Below are 14,559 nucleotides of genomic sequence, written 5' to 3' on the forward strand. Positions count from 1 at the left end.
CACCTCTTCCTCCAATTCCAGAGATACCTGTTGACTCTAATTACTGTCTTTCAGGACTCTGTGATACAAACTGAGTTGCTTTTTGGCTTCTTCACATTTTCTAGAGCCTCTCCATGTGGCTTTGGCTTTTCCAGTATGGCATCAGGGTAATCACACATTTTAGAGGGCATCTAGCATTCGAAGAGATACTGTTCCAAAGAAGTAAAAGCTGCCAACCCAATTAAGGGTTAAGTTTGGAACTGGCTGCATCGCTTTCACTGTATTCTATTGGTCAAAGCATTCACATAGCCCACCAGATTAAGAAAGGTAGAGAAATAAATTTCACCTCTTGATAAGAGAGTGGTAAGGTCACAGTGTAGGAAAGAATATAGAATGAGATATATTCTATAGCCATACTTGGACTTACTTCCTTTTTAATTATATAGGATAGAAAACAGAAAATATTTGAGTGGGGATAGTCTACCACACACACACACACACACACAATTCAGAGATGGCATAGCAGATAATTGGTAAACTGTATTGTCCACTGGAGACATGGAATGTTTCAACGATTATGTAAAGATCTATAACTTTCCCTAAACATTCTAAGGTATCAAGGACCCATCCTGTTAAGAAGGTTCTTGATTTTAAGTGACAAGAATCAAGTAGGCAAATTCAAAATGTTCATCCAAACATTTATTGAGTGAATATTACATTGTCAAAGAAATAAGTGATTAATGAAAATTCTGCTTTATAAAGCTTGCAATCTGGTCAAAAAAACAGCCATAAATATCATGAAGTAAAAAAGTATACAGCAAACGCTGTTATGGTGTTATAAAATGAAGCCCCGTAGGAGCAGAGAGAAAACAATTTTGACTGGAAAAAAGGAGATGGAATTCAATCAAACTGCAATTTTGACTGGTTAAATTTCAGGAAGAAAGTCACCTCTATATTTGGAAAATGCTAAATAAGTAGTGCAGCTAGAACACATGATGAAGCCAATCACATAGGATCACATATAGTAACAAGTTTGGTTTTATTCTGTAGGTATTCAAGAGTAATTTCAGATTTCTGAGTTGGGAAAGTTAAGTAGTGGGTGGATGCTATAGTTAGATCTATAGTTGAAGTAAAAAGCTGACAGAATCCACAATGATATGGAAGGGATTAAAAATATGGCAAGATTAGCTAAGAGATTGCTATAATAATGCAAGTAAGAAATAAAATTCATCAGAATCCCCAAATATATTTAGAAGTTAACAGGTTGGAAACATCCCGAATTGAATATAGGCAGGCCAAGAAAATATCTTAAATATTTATAATTTATTAAATTTAAAGAAATACAATGAGTTTAAATTATTCCTGAGTAAACTACTTCAAACAAATGGAAAATAACTACAATATACACAGTTAAAAACAGAGCTGAAACATTACTTCATAATGACTTATCAAGGTTATTTACATCTATACTATTTTTATTAAAGTACTGTAAAAATGAAATATAAGAATACTTAAAGGTAACAATATTAATTCTACCAATTATCTGCACACAATTTATGAAAAAATTTAAAGTTTTTTCTTTTTTTCTCCCATGATCATATAAGGACATGTCTAAATCAACTTTTTGTATTTAGCAGACACATATTTATATAATACCAATTAACTTTATCAGCTTAAAAAAACTAAAATGTGGCCAAAAACAATCACCGTGAATTTACAAAACAATTAGTATACTATTTGCTGTGCAGTCAACTAATATTTATTGAGCACCTCCTATCTTCCAGGACCAAAAACATGCTACCTCAAGAATTCTCAAAATCTTTCTTGAAGGTAAGTAATAGTATTTTTTATTAAAAAAAAAAAAAAAAAGATGAAAAAAATATGAATCACACTGATCAGAACTTGCTCAATACCACCATCAGTAACATATTTTAATTATATGAAGTGACAATTTTACAAGATCTTTTTTGTTTTCACATTTCTGTTGTTCCCATTAAGTCTTTGCTTTCACATTTTAAAAAATTCATATGGATATAAGCAGTATTTTGATTTATATCACCATTTCTCTCCTACTTGCCTAAGAACATCACCAAATATCTATAATTTCTTATGTATTTTAATAAAATATATGTAAGTGGGCATGTAGAATATTAAGTACTACTCTATCATTCTGGAATTTAAAAATGACAAAAGCACACATTTTTTAAAGTTACACATTAAACAGATAAAAGGTATGATTTCTAAAATAAAGTAATATATAGATTTTTAAAAATTAACCTCATTAAAACTTTGGTTTGCAAATTATAACCTTAAATACAGAATGTTAAGATTAAGTGACTCTGTATTATGATGGTCAGCTACATGTACGGTACTGAAATACATGTTCTTTCAAGTTTAATGTACCTCTTCTATGAACTGGCTGAAGGATGGCTATTTTAGTTCAAGTGGATAAAATTATAAAAAGAGTACCTTCCTTTGTTACTACAGATTACTATATAGTCAAAACATCACACACCACAGAATTTTAAGGATAATCTAATAGTTAATAACATCAAATGCTAGCCAATATCTATTATTACATATTTATTACCTTATAGAAAATTTGTTCTATTAGAAGTACCTGAATAGAAAGGAAAAGAACTATAAACAGGCTAGATTTAGGAAGTGCCCTTATTTTACAGATTACAGACTGAGATTCAATAGTAACTTGCCCAAGTCATAAGCTAATGGTAGAACCAGGACTGATACCTGAGTCTATTTCTCTTCTGGATCCCTTTCACCATATCCATGCTCTCCCATTTTATGAACCATATTACCATATTATTTATTCACTCTATTTTAACTTTAATTTAGAAGATTACCAAATAGTGAAACTTTTTCTCTACAGCCCAACAACTCTCTACTTTTTCCCAAAAATGAACATTATAAGAACAGGATACAGTTCATAATATTAGAACACTTAGCTTCATTAAGATGAGAACTTTATACAGGAAAAGTTCACTTTACATATAATTTGGTTTGGCTGCAAAAAGCTTATATAAAAGTCACAGCTTTAAAACCTCTTAACACTCTATATCATAGTAACTTCATATGTTGTGAAGTGGTTTTCTATAATCTTGACATTTTCTTCAGATAGCCAGTTTTCTTGTTTTAGCTGCCTTATAAGAGCTTCCAAAGACTTCAATCTTCCAAGAGTCTGTTGTTCTTGTAGCTCAAGAAGAGTTATTTTTGAATGTAGTTTAGAGACTTTCTGCCAGAGATGTTCCTTATTTATATCTTGTCTGCAGTAAGAATGTTCAATTTGTAAAACTTCTGTCTCATAGTCTACATCCTTATATAAGGAGTCTTCAACGTCTAGATCTTCCATTTCCACAGTTTCTTTTTGAGCAGGTACAAAAGAATCAATCGTAGGTTTGGAATTTTCTGTGGGTACAAAAATGGCAATAACAGATTCTTTATTTGTATTTAATTCTTCAACTGTTTGAGCAATTGTGCTGAATAAGAATGGACTTTCCTGTGCTGACTTTATTTCCACAGAATTATTTGTAAAGTTTGCATTAGCAAGATGATTCGTAGTGATTTCGAGTACTTCTTGGGTTTCCAAAGATGGTTGAATATCTTCTGAATTTGAAGTTGTCAAAGTAATAGTTGTAGAATTGAGATTCTCAAAAGATGTGTGAAAACCACCTATGTTTTGGGTAACTGATGTTTCCCAGGTAGATGCTGGTTTTCCAATATCTTGTTTAATCAGATTAAGAGTTAATATGTTATTTTGTATACCTTCTGTTTTTGCAGCTGGTGGCTTCACCAAGGTAGAAGAATTAAGTAATTCTGTGTGTTCAGGGAGAATATCTGTATTAACTGTATTTTTCTTTAGCTCATTTGATGCAAGTGATTCTTGTGACTTGGCTTTTAGGCATACTTCTTTCTCATCATCTAATTTTTTCTTCTGAGATATTTTTTTGGAAGGGTCTTTTTCCTAGAAAATAATATTTTCAAATTCTAAAGATGTCCTCACTAACCTTATTCTCTTATTAGTCAGTGCTGAATATTTAATTATAAATTGGCCAAGCAAATTTATGCAGTTAAAAAAAGTTCTAAGCATATAACAACTCAAATTACTTCAAAGTGTTTTTTTATAAAGTATTAAGTGCATTCAATATATGATGGAAATATTTCAGATCACTCAAAGACCAGTAACAAAATCTTAGATCACTATCTTATGTCAATAACTTAATGATTTATGCACATGTTATCTTTGGTTCTTAAGGTATGCTTCACAATGGTTTAATTTTTTTTTTAATTATCATACTTTTAGTAAAAGCATAAATTAGTTCTTCCTTTTTCTCAAGTATCTGTTTCCCCAGCAGTTATCTTTCCCTCTCCCTCCCTTAACCTCATTACCTGCGACCCTGCAACCTACCACCCTGCATTATCCCCCTCTCCCTTATGCTCTGCCTCCAATACCTGATTATCTTCAGGCAAAGAAAATATTGTTGGAATTGCAGTTTGTTTCAAATATCGAATACCCCATCTGATGTCAAGAGAGTCAGGAGTAAAATGGTCACTACACAGGAACTGGTATTTACTGGGAACCCATGAATCACGTTTCATATTCTTTAACCATTTTTCAAGTCTTTCTTTGTCATGTAGAGGAAACCTGAAATTAAAAAAGGAAAACTTTGCTATATTTTTACAATTTTGCCAAGTTCCAGGACTGCATACATAGGGTAACCTATGCACTGAGTGCTGCAAAAGCAAGGCAACAGTCCCTACCATGTAAGAGCATCTTTGGGATAATTACTACATCCCCTCTTGAGGAAAGATGAGTAAGCTCTAAGACATGTAGCCAAAGCTTTTGAGAAGACTGGCTGGTAAAACAGAACTCAGAGTCTCTTCAAGTAAAATATGTGTGTTCCAACAAAGGATAAAATCTACTCATATTTTCTGTGGATTATATTATATTTTTATTTTGTTGTATATTTTGCCTAGAACTGGGAAAGAGCTTGGCATAAACTACAAAGTCCTATTTAAATGTATTCTATACTGATACTATATACTAATAAGTCAAATGGTGTCTTTTCTATATTTCAAGGAAGTATTAAACTTTAGGCCCTTATTAATACTAATTTTTTTTTAAAAGTTAGTTCAAGTAAGTGATTTAGTTGACAATGAATACTATATTTTATAAAAGTACTAATATTCCATGCCCTTTACCAGAATCAGCCTCAAATCTATCCATACATAATTTAGTCTACTATTTCTAAACTTATATGACTGATAAACTGAGAACCCTAAAATTCAAGTTATGAAAGAAAACTGACACAAGAACTAAAAATGTTGTAAAGAACAGACTCATATTTTATAACATGAAATTGAAATCAAAGAGAAAAGACAGAGAAAAGTAAGACAGTTCTTTTTGTGCTGTTCCTGGGCTGAAAATAACCTCTATTTAGAGTTGGTGCTAACATAATGAAATGTGTTATAGGCAAAATTAGGCTAATGACAGAATCTGAGAGAAAACTTTTCCTACCAATCTAAATAGGTTTCAGTTAAACTCCATTAAACAAGAGTTAACAGTAATTCATATTTCAATGATTTTATGAGAAGTCTAAATTCTTATTTTTAAAAAATAGTAACGACACAAGGTTTCTTATATAGAAAGCAGCAATTATACATTCCCTCTCAATCCCAACCATTTAGGTTATGCTTTGTAATAGCATGCCTCCCCCCGCACCCCTGCAAATATTGATAACTTTATAAGATGCTAAGGAGGGGTGCCTGGTGGCTCAGTCGGTTGAGCATCCGACTTCGGCTCAGGTCACGATCTTGCAGTTGACGAGTTCGAGCCTGGCGTCGGGCTCTGTGCTGACACCTCAGAACCTGGAGCCTGCTTTGGATTCTGTGTCTCCCTCTCTCTCTGCCCCTCCCCCACTCGTGTTCTGTCTCTCTCTGTCTCAAAAATAAAGATAAACTTTAAAATAAAAAATTTTTTAGAAGATGCTCAGGAAAAGGAGTCTGGGTACTTTGTAGGAAATAATTTTTAACCCAGATACCCTTATATGGAATAATCAGATGATCTACCTTTATAAGTTCTTACCATATATACAATATTCATACATGGTTTGAAAACCTTTTAACCTTGCATGTATCAGTAATTTAGGTTGTAAGTATAACACACATAACCAGAAAAGACATTTAAAGGCAAAAATGATTTTCTTTTCAGAAGACCTAAATTCTGTTAGCCATAGGTAAGTTCATACTTTTTCTGCTACATCTAAAAAGGGAATATGCCTTTTACAATATTTTTAAACGTCATTTTATGTATAAGCACGCTGTTTGCAGATTATTTCTATTGTACCTATACTAAGTTACCAAACTAAATAAATAAATAAATAAATAATTAAAAAAAAATCAGTTTGTGCATATCCTCATTAGTAACTGGACTGCAATACTTTCTCAGCAGGTAAATCTCTAAGAAATCTCCTGGAATAGGTTTCCTGAACAACTTCGTATCTTTACAGTGTGGTTCAATTTGCTCAGTAATTTTGTTTCAATGCCGTATTAATCCCCCAAAATGTATAAAATAATCACAGTATAAACTGAATATTATATACATATGTAAACTGAATTATCAAATTAGTATACAGTAGAGCTTATTACAGTGTTAGCATTAACAAATTCAATTTTTCAAGTTTGGTGCTATTAGGGGAGTAAAACTAATTCAATTTTTATTTTTCAGACTACATATGGAAATAAAAAACATAAAAAACCCACTTTCAGTAAATTCATAATTGGAGAAAAAAATCTTTACAACTGACCTCCTCTGGCATTATTATTTTTCCCTCCTTAAAAACAGTAACTATGGAAAGATTAACTTAAAAGAATTTGGAGTCTGGCATTATTCCCCCTAAATCCAAGGCCAAATAAATCTGGGAAATATGAGGCTAAATCAAGTTTAACATGATTTTTTGCTACAAACCTTCTCAGAGCCACAGCTATTGATAACTAACAATTCCTCTCAAAAATCACTCTGCATCTTGTGGGCTATGGGTGGGAGACAATCCTGGAAATATTGCCATATGTAAGTTATCTTGGGTTACCAGGTTGGTTTTTTTTTTTTTTTTTTTTCCCATTAGTTAAGATCATGGAAAGCAACTGTATCCACGAACACAGAGTTTCTGGTTTAAAGTAAAACAGGCTTCAAAAAATAGCTGGTGAAAATCTACAAGAGTAAAAGACGACCAGGTTAGAGCTAAATGAATTATTTTTACAAACAAGAAAAAAAGGAAACAGAATATTGCAAATATGTTGATTCTCACATATATTAAGCACGTACTGACTGTCAACTGCAGCTTTACCTATTTACACACAAAGTGTGAAGTAGGTACAATTAATAACTCCACGGGTGAGAGATCTCAGGCACAGAGAGTTCAAACTTTGCAGAAGGTCATCCAGCTACAGAGTAGTGGAGCCAGGTTGTGAACCTACTAAGTCTGGCTTTGGAGCTTGGACTCCGAGTTACTACTGCTTCCCTCGTCTTCCGAATAAAAATGAACACTTCTGTGGGTTCACGGAAATATTTCGTGGCAGTAGTAGTTTGGAACAACACTTAGCCTGTTGTCTGTACAAATAAAGAGTCTATAGAGCCCTGAGCAGGGCACAGGTTGTAATCCTGGCTTTGTCACAGAACTTTCAAGGTAACCTACTTTCTGAAGGGCCTTAGTTTCGTCGGGAGAAGACGGACTTAAGAACATCTATGCAACCTAACTCACAGAAGGTGTAAATTAACTGTGAATGCAACGTCCCACTTGGCGGGTTTGATGTGTGCCTTAAGTGGTGGTTAACGTCGTACAATAAAATGAGATCAGGTGAGGTGGGGAAACGCTCGGAAATCCACGGAGCACCGCCCAAACTCTACTGTTTTAGGGGGCTATTTAACACCCAAAAAGGCCCCTATATGCCTCGCCACCAGCCCAGTGTCCTAGCCCAGGGCATTTCTAAGTAAACTCAACTCGACCCTTAACATCCTCCTCCCGCGCAGTGAAGAGCCACGCCCGGAGAGCCGAGGACGAATTTCCAGATAACCCCAAACCGTGGCTTCAACGGCTACAGGACAGTGGCCCAAAGACAAGGCGTCTGACGCTTCTGCTCGAAGGACAACTTACGGATAAAAACTCAGCTTCCGGTCCTTACTGTTTCGTCCCCGACGGTTCTTACAGCAAATCGCTGCGCAATAGCGAGGCATCGCTCGGGTGCGGCCCAGAAGGCCCAGGCCGACGAGGGGCGCTGGCGAAACCTCCTGGCCAAGGTGGGGCCGCAAGTCCAGGCCGTCCGAGGCCACCGCGCCTGCGCCGGAATAGGCCGAGAGGAAAGACGCTGCAAAAGTCGACTCACTTCCGCTTCTTCAGGCTTCAGCACGGCCCTTTCGGGAGGTTGGGGCCGGAAGTGACGCACCGGCTGAGCGGCAACAACAGTTTTCCACGTGCGCGTAGGGCGCCAGGGTCAGGTGGGGAAGCGGGAGCCAATAGGGAAGCGTTTCGTGTAGGTCTTCTGAGGTGGCGGCGCCAGCAGCGACCGCCGGCCAGTGGGGAGCGGGCTGAGAGGGGTCGCGGCGGCGGCGGCAGGCGGAGCGTTAGGTCGGTGTGCAACCGGCAGTGGGGCGCCCGCCGGCTAGGGGAGGCCGTGGAGACCTGGGCGAAGGGCCGGGCCGAGCAGCTGTGTGGAGCCGGTCGTCAGTCTCCCGGCGCCTCTGCTCTGTTGAGCAGCAGCAGTCGGAGGGTGAGGATGTGGGGAGAGGCCGGGAGGTCGCGGGGAGTGGTGTTTAGAGTGTCCCCAGGGCTTCGGCCGGTGTTTGTAGACTGACCTCTCGGTGGTCGCCACGGTCGTCGCAAGCGCTTCAGGCTGCCTGGTGTTCTTGAGGGACGAGGAAAAAGGAGATGACCGAACCACAGAATAGGGCGTTTTGTGTTTTGGGTTGGCCGCTGGCTTTTTCGGGCGTCGGACAGCTCCTCCCAGGGCTGGCCTCCGGGCCGCGGACAGCCGCGAGGGCGGTGCCTGGCCAGACCGGATGCGTATGGGGTCGTCTTGGGGTAAGGGCTGGACAGTGCAGCCCAACCGGCCACCGGCTCTGGGGAGTAAGGCCCAGGCTGCTGTCCGATGGGTCCCTCTTGGGAAGAAGTCAGTATAATACAAAAGTCGGTCTCCTAAAAAAGTGTCAGATACTAAACTGTGGAGTAACCTTCATTAAACCAGTAATATGTGCCTCCCTGTCAGTTTCAGACCCACCCTTTGACTAGGGAAGTACCTGCAGTCTTTGTGGCGTCCCCAGTACTCCCTCTGCGTTCTTTAGACGGTCGTACTTGATCCTCGGTGCCCGTGACTATGAGTAACTCTCTGGAAAGGAGGAATCCATCTGCTAATTACGCTCAGAAAATGCCACAGGAGAGAAAGGCAGGCAGTTTCCACAAACCGTATTGTCTTTCGTCAGCCTTGTAATGTCATCATAGGTTATTAAGAACTCCTGTAGTAGAGTTCAAAAAACAGGATCTCATTCGTTTTGAATCCCAAGTCATTAAATCTATACTACCCAGAATTCTACGTTGAATTCTAATGTAAAACTTCTTCAAGGTTAGAGAGATATTTTAATGACTACTGAGAAGTTTGAAAATAACTAGCTTATCCAAAGTAACGACTATGACAGTTCGTTTTTCTGGTAGCCTTAGGAGAAATGTTAAATTCTGTTAATTACAAGTTTTTAACAAAAGCCATTTATCCATTTTTCTGTTAAATATTTGGGATGTTACAATTAAAAAATCATTACATGCTACTGTATTGTCAATACTATTATGACGAGATTTTCTATTTGCAATACTTGGCTCACCTTGCCAAAACGAAGGCTGAAGTTGGTACATATTCTTAGGAAGGGAAGATTATCAATTCAGACCTACTGGGCTGTTTACCTTGGTAATGTACTTTTTCTGTGAAGTTAAATACTTTTATTTTTAATCCTTTTAGAATATGAATTTTTGAAAGGGAAATTGACATCCTTTGAAAAATTATTTGGATTTTCCACCCTTTTTACAATGTTTGCAAATGATGAATCTTCAATATTAACTGGCAAAAATCAGTTATTGAGTATTTTTGTGTCTACTCTGTGTATGACCAGAGTATTAGTGGAAAGATAAAGCAAAGAAGATTTTTTTCCCACTTTGGTTGAATTATATTTGCCTTCAAGAAGATTACAACCAATGTAGGGGTAATAAAGCCTGTAAAATGAAATAACATGGAAACAAGTACAAGATACTATATGCTTAACAATTTTAATACTGCAGGAAGTATAGCTTGTATCCTAAAAGTTCACTGGGCTTCTTTTTAAAAAATCTTAATGCTAGCTCCATGGATAATTTTTTTTTTCTTTTTTAGGATATTAAAAATGGCTACTCCCCAGTCAGTTTTCGTCTTTGCAATCTGCATTTTAATGATAACGGAATTAATTTTGGCCTCCAAAAGTTACTATGATATCTTAGGTGTGCCAAAATCAGCATCAGAGCGCCAAATCAAGAAAGCTTTTCACAAGTTGGCCATGAAGTACCATCCTGACAAAAATAAGAGCCCTGATGCTGAAGCAAAATTCAGAGAGATTGCAGAAGGTAAGTAAATGACTGTCTCTGAGGTCTCACAGATATTAACTAGTAAAGGAGAATGATAGCCAAGAAGTGTATGTATCTGGAGATACTGTGGAGGTGGGTGGCAGAGAGGGATCTACATTTAAATAAAGGGAGATTCTTGAGACTATTTTCTTATGATAAATACTTTGATTCCTGGATGGATGGATAAATGGTAGTATGCATTTTTATTGACATATAGATCTTAAAATGTTGATAATGTTTTACTTCTTTCTTTTATTGTTTATGAAGTAGCTTATTGTTTACATGTTACAAGGAATTTTAGGTTCCCAAAACTTATAAGCTAACCTATGAAACATGGTTTTTACTAAGTATGGAGATTAAATATAAAAATATTAAGTATAAAAAGTTTAAATAGACTTTGAAATGTGGGGTTTTTCTTCATCTATGTTTAAAAACGACATTTGTCTTTAAAGAAAAAGTATGAAACAAATTTTAGCTTAAGACTAGCCCTGAAACAAGTTGCACTGAGCATATGGTAATTAATGGTGGATGGGGGTAATTGAATAGAGAGTTGGAGTTAAACATTGACTTCAACTAGTAAGGAAGTGAGAAATCTTAATTCTTCTAAATGTAACTAATTAAAGTTATATTGAGCCATTAAGTTATTTAATACAAGAATAGTTTTACCCAAATATGAAAAATAACTAATTGTTACCCATATCCTTACCTTTAAGTAATGGTAGCATTCATTTAACAAATATTGATTGGATATTTATTGGGGGCAGGCATATGCTAACGGCCGATACTGTACAGTGAACAAGACAAAGGCCCTGCCTACTGTAACTTTCATTTTACCTTTTTCCTACGTTTATAATGTTTTGGTTTTATTGATGGTATGATATTCTTCCCTAAAATAGAGAATTGAATTCACTTATTTGAAGAGGTTGGGTTATGTGTAATTTTGATTACCTTCAGTTACTAATATTTTATTTCCTTCAGCATATGAAACACTCTCAGATGCTAACAGGCGAAAAGAGTATGATACACTTGGACACAGTGCTTTTACTAATGGTAAAGGACAAAGAGGTAACGGAAGCCCTTTTGAGCAATCATTTAACTTTAATTTTGATGACTTATTTAAAGACTTTGGATTTTTTGGTCAAAACCAAAACACTCGGTCCAAGAAGCATTTTGAAAATCACTTCCAGACACGCCAGGATGGTTCCAGTAGACAAAGACATCATTTCCAGGAGTTTTCTTTTGGAGGTGGACTGTTTGATGACATGTTTGAAGATATGGAGAAAATGTTTTCCTTTAGTGGTTTTGACACCACCAATCGGCACACAGTACAGACTGAAAATAGATTCCATGGATCTAGCAAGCACTGCAGGACTGTCACACAACGAAGAGGAAATATGGTTACTACATACACTGATTGTTCAGGACAGTAGTTCACTGTTTGCCCTCACTAAATCCAACTAGTTGACTCTTCTTCAATATCTTTGATGCAAAACAATTTTCTGTGAACTATTTTGACAAGTGCATGATTTCACTTAACTTGATATAGATATTAAATGTATTTAAATGGTTTTTGAAAATTCAGCAACATTCATTTAGAGAAATAGATAATTATTAATTTTCCTGATTAGGAAACATTCTTTTTTAAAAAAACAAAAGATATTATAATTCTGCCTGGTCTTTTTTCTCTACTTGGCCCTTGGGCTTACTTGCGTGGCCAGTTTTATTACCAAGAAAAGATTGAGTTCACCTGATACGTATTTCAAAGTTAAACTTTAAAACTTACTGTAGATTTAAATTTGTGAACTTCAGTGGTTTTTGCAGTGAAACCTTTGCTAATTTAAAGTTGCATGCTCTGCAGCATCTCTGATTTGGGTTGCTAAATGTACATGAAACTGTAATTGAGTCACTCAACAAAGGATAATAGTATCTTTCCACTGAAAGCTTCAGAAAGTCACGGTTTAATATTTACCACAGAACCATACCTTTCTGTAGTAAAATTGGAGTAAGGGAAATGATTGTATTGCTTATAGCCATTTAGGCTGAAAGACAGTTGAAAACTTTTGAAATATTGCCAAGACATTGTTACATGTTTGGTCCCTGGCTAATGATTTTGTAGTGTTGAAATCATAGCTTATTTACACATCTTTTCACATTTCTCTTAGTCGTTGGCGCTCTAGGTCTTCTATGAATTTATGTATCTCTTGTGTGTGGTTCCTCTTCTTTGCACTCATCTTTATCTAGAGATTGACTAATACCTCATTCTGTTTATACAAACAGCCAGTAATTTCAGTGCAAACTTATTATGTGCAATATTTTTAAATCCTAAGAAATGTGTGCTTTTGTTTTCATTTGACTTCTTTAGTTCTGCACTTTTTGCATTCTACTCCATATGAGTATTAATCCTATGGATACATTAAAACTAGTAAATGTCTCATAAAACCTTGTGTGTGAGTGAGAGAAATATAATATTTACAATATGACATCAGTTGTCATTGTTAAAAGTTTATTCTGTAGTCTGGAGCTATGGAGGATATATAAACAATGGGGCTTCTTATGCTGACCATAGACCATATTCCAGAAGTTATTTTTGACCTGAAACCCTGAAAAACTCTTACTTTCTTATCATCCTTCCCTCACAAGTTTTTGTAGTTTAAAGATTTTGTTAATTATGATTTTGATGTATTTGCTTGCTAGGAGCAAGTATTCTTTCCTCTTAAGCCTGATTGGGAAAAAGAGATTTTACATAAAGGTATATTTGTTAATAATCATCTTTAATTTTCAAACTGAAGAAAATGAAATTATTCTATTAATTTATGAATCTTAATTATTTCCTGGAAGATATACCTACTACTTTTTTTTTTAATGTTTATTAGTTTTTGAGAGAGAGCAGGGGGTGGGGCAGAGAAGGAGGAAGAGAGAACGGGAGCATTGACAGCTCCGAGACCCATGCTGGGCTCAATCTCATGAACCTCAGGAACCGTGAGATCATGACCCAAGCTGAAATCAAGAGTTGGTGGCTTAACTGACTAAGCTACCCAAGTGCCCCATCTACCTCTTTTGCTTGATAAGAAAATGGCCATACCTTGAATTTTGGTCTGAGGATTATCTGTAGCCTTTGAACAGAACAAATGCAGCAAAAAGCAAAAACAAAAAACCTCAAACAGGATTAACTTTACATTGTCAGCATCTGTCCCCTTTTCCTTCTGGGCCAGATTACCCCTTGTTTTCCCATTCTGAACATTTATTTGAATGTCCCTTTTTTTTTTTTTTAAACCTCCCTTTTGACTCTTTGGTATAATTTTTGCAAGGAAAAAATGGACCCTGAGTCATGCACACCTTAGATACAAACTAAATATCAAAAATATACTTAGGTAATCTATGGGGGTATGTGTATTATGTGTGTATAGTTTGATATATAAGCAACTGGAAGTTAGACCAGTAATCAACATAAAAGTTTTCTCAATAACTTACGCATTTTCTTCTTTTTAGTCTGTACAGGTGTATGGTAAAAAATAGAAAACTATATTTAAGAAATGATCAATACAATAGCTTAATCTATCCTCCCTACACAAATCGATACATGAAATCTACCAGTCTTTTTTTTCCTTCTGGGCAAAATAGTAATATCTATAACATGACTTTTAGTCTTTTTCTTGAATGAATTTTTGTAATTCTTCCAAGTTTTCTGTATTGAATATGTCTTGAATTAGATACTATAGGCATATAGTAGGCATGAGATTTTTTTGGTGTTCCAGAATTGGCATAATTAACTCCTGATCTGACGGTTGGTTTTAGGCAATTGTTTGTGCTATGAGTTTCAGTTTCAATTCTGAGATTAGTTCTTTGAGAATTCAGGTTGCCAAAGGACAATTAAAAATTTGTACATTCTTAGGGTAGTTATTTTAATTTTCTGAAGTGAAAGTTTATT

General features: G+C 35.9%; 2 protein-coding genes across 2 annotated transcripts; one reads left to right on the forward strand and one right to left on the reverse strand.

The window, feature by feature from the left end:
- Window positions 1-656: 656 nt before the first annotated feature.
- Window positions 657-8,388, reverse strand: THAP5 (THAP domain containing 5). The gene is made up of 3 exons (XM_043589273.1): window positions 8,148-8,388; window positions 4,447-4,639; window positions 657-3,958 (listed from the first exon to the last, which is right to left on the reverse strand). The coding sequence occupies exons 1-3, from the start codon at window positions 8,225-8,227 to the stop codon at window positions 3,050-3,052; spliced, it is 1,182 nt and encodes a 393-aa protein (XP_043445208.1). The 5' UTR covers window positions 8,228-8,388; the 3' UTR covers window positions 657-3,049.
- A 46-nt stretch (window positions 8,389-8,434) lies between these two features.
- DNAJB9 (DnaJ heat shock protein family (Hsp40) member B9) lies at window positions 8,435-13,111 on the forward strand. The gene is made up of 3 exons (XM_043589275.1): window positions 8,435-8,760; window positions 10,405-10,631; window positions 11,610-13,111. Exons 2-3 carry the CDS (start codon window positions 10,415-10,417, stop codon window positions 12,059-12,061), a joined length of 669 nt encoding a protein of 222 aa, XP_043445210.1. The 5' UTR covers window positions 8,435-8,760; window positions 10,405-10,414; the 3' UTR covers window positions 12,062-13,111.
- Window positions 13,112-14,559: the final 1,448 nt, after the last annotated feature.

This window comes from Prionailurus bengalensis, chromosome A2 (genome assembly GCF_016509475.1).
Source record: "Prionailurus bengalensis isolate Pbe53 chromosome A2, Fcat_Pben_1.1_paternal_pri, whole genome shotgun sequence".
NCBI lineage: Eukaryota > Metazoa > Chordata > Mammalia > Carnivora > Felidae > Prionailurus > Prionailurus bengalensis.

What these genes read in the sequence shown, in the direction of transcription:
- DNAJB9 (XM_043589275.1), top strand. Translation starts at nt 10,415, where the DNA reads ATGGCTACTCCCCAGTCAGTTTTCGTCTTTGCAATCTGCATTTTAATG. An exon ending in ATTCAGAGAGATTGCAGAAG is followed by an intron (nt 10,632 to 11,609) that starts GTAAGTAAATGA and finishes TATTTCCTTCAG; the next exon opens with CATATGAAACACTCTCAGAT.
- THAP5 (XM_043589273.1), bottom strand. Translation starts at nt 8,227, where the DNA reads ATGCCTCGCTATTGCGCAGCGATTTGCTGTAAGAACCGTCGGGGACGA. An exon ending in CGGAAGCTGAGTTTTTATCC is followed by an intron (nt 4,640 to 8,147) that starts GTAAGTTGTCCT and finishes TTTTAATTTCAG; the next exon opens with GTTTCCTCTACATGACAAAG. An exon ending in CTTTGCCTGAAGATAATCAG is followed by an intron (nt 3,959 to 4,446) that starts GTATTGGAGGCA and finishes ATTATTTTCTAG; the next exon opens with GAAAAAGACCCTTCCAAAAA.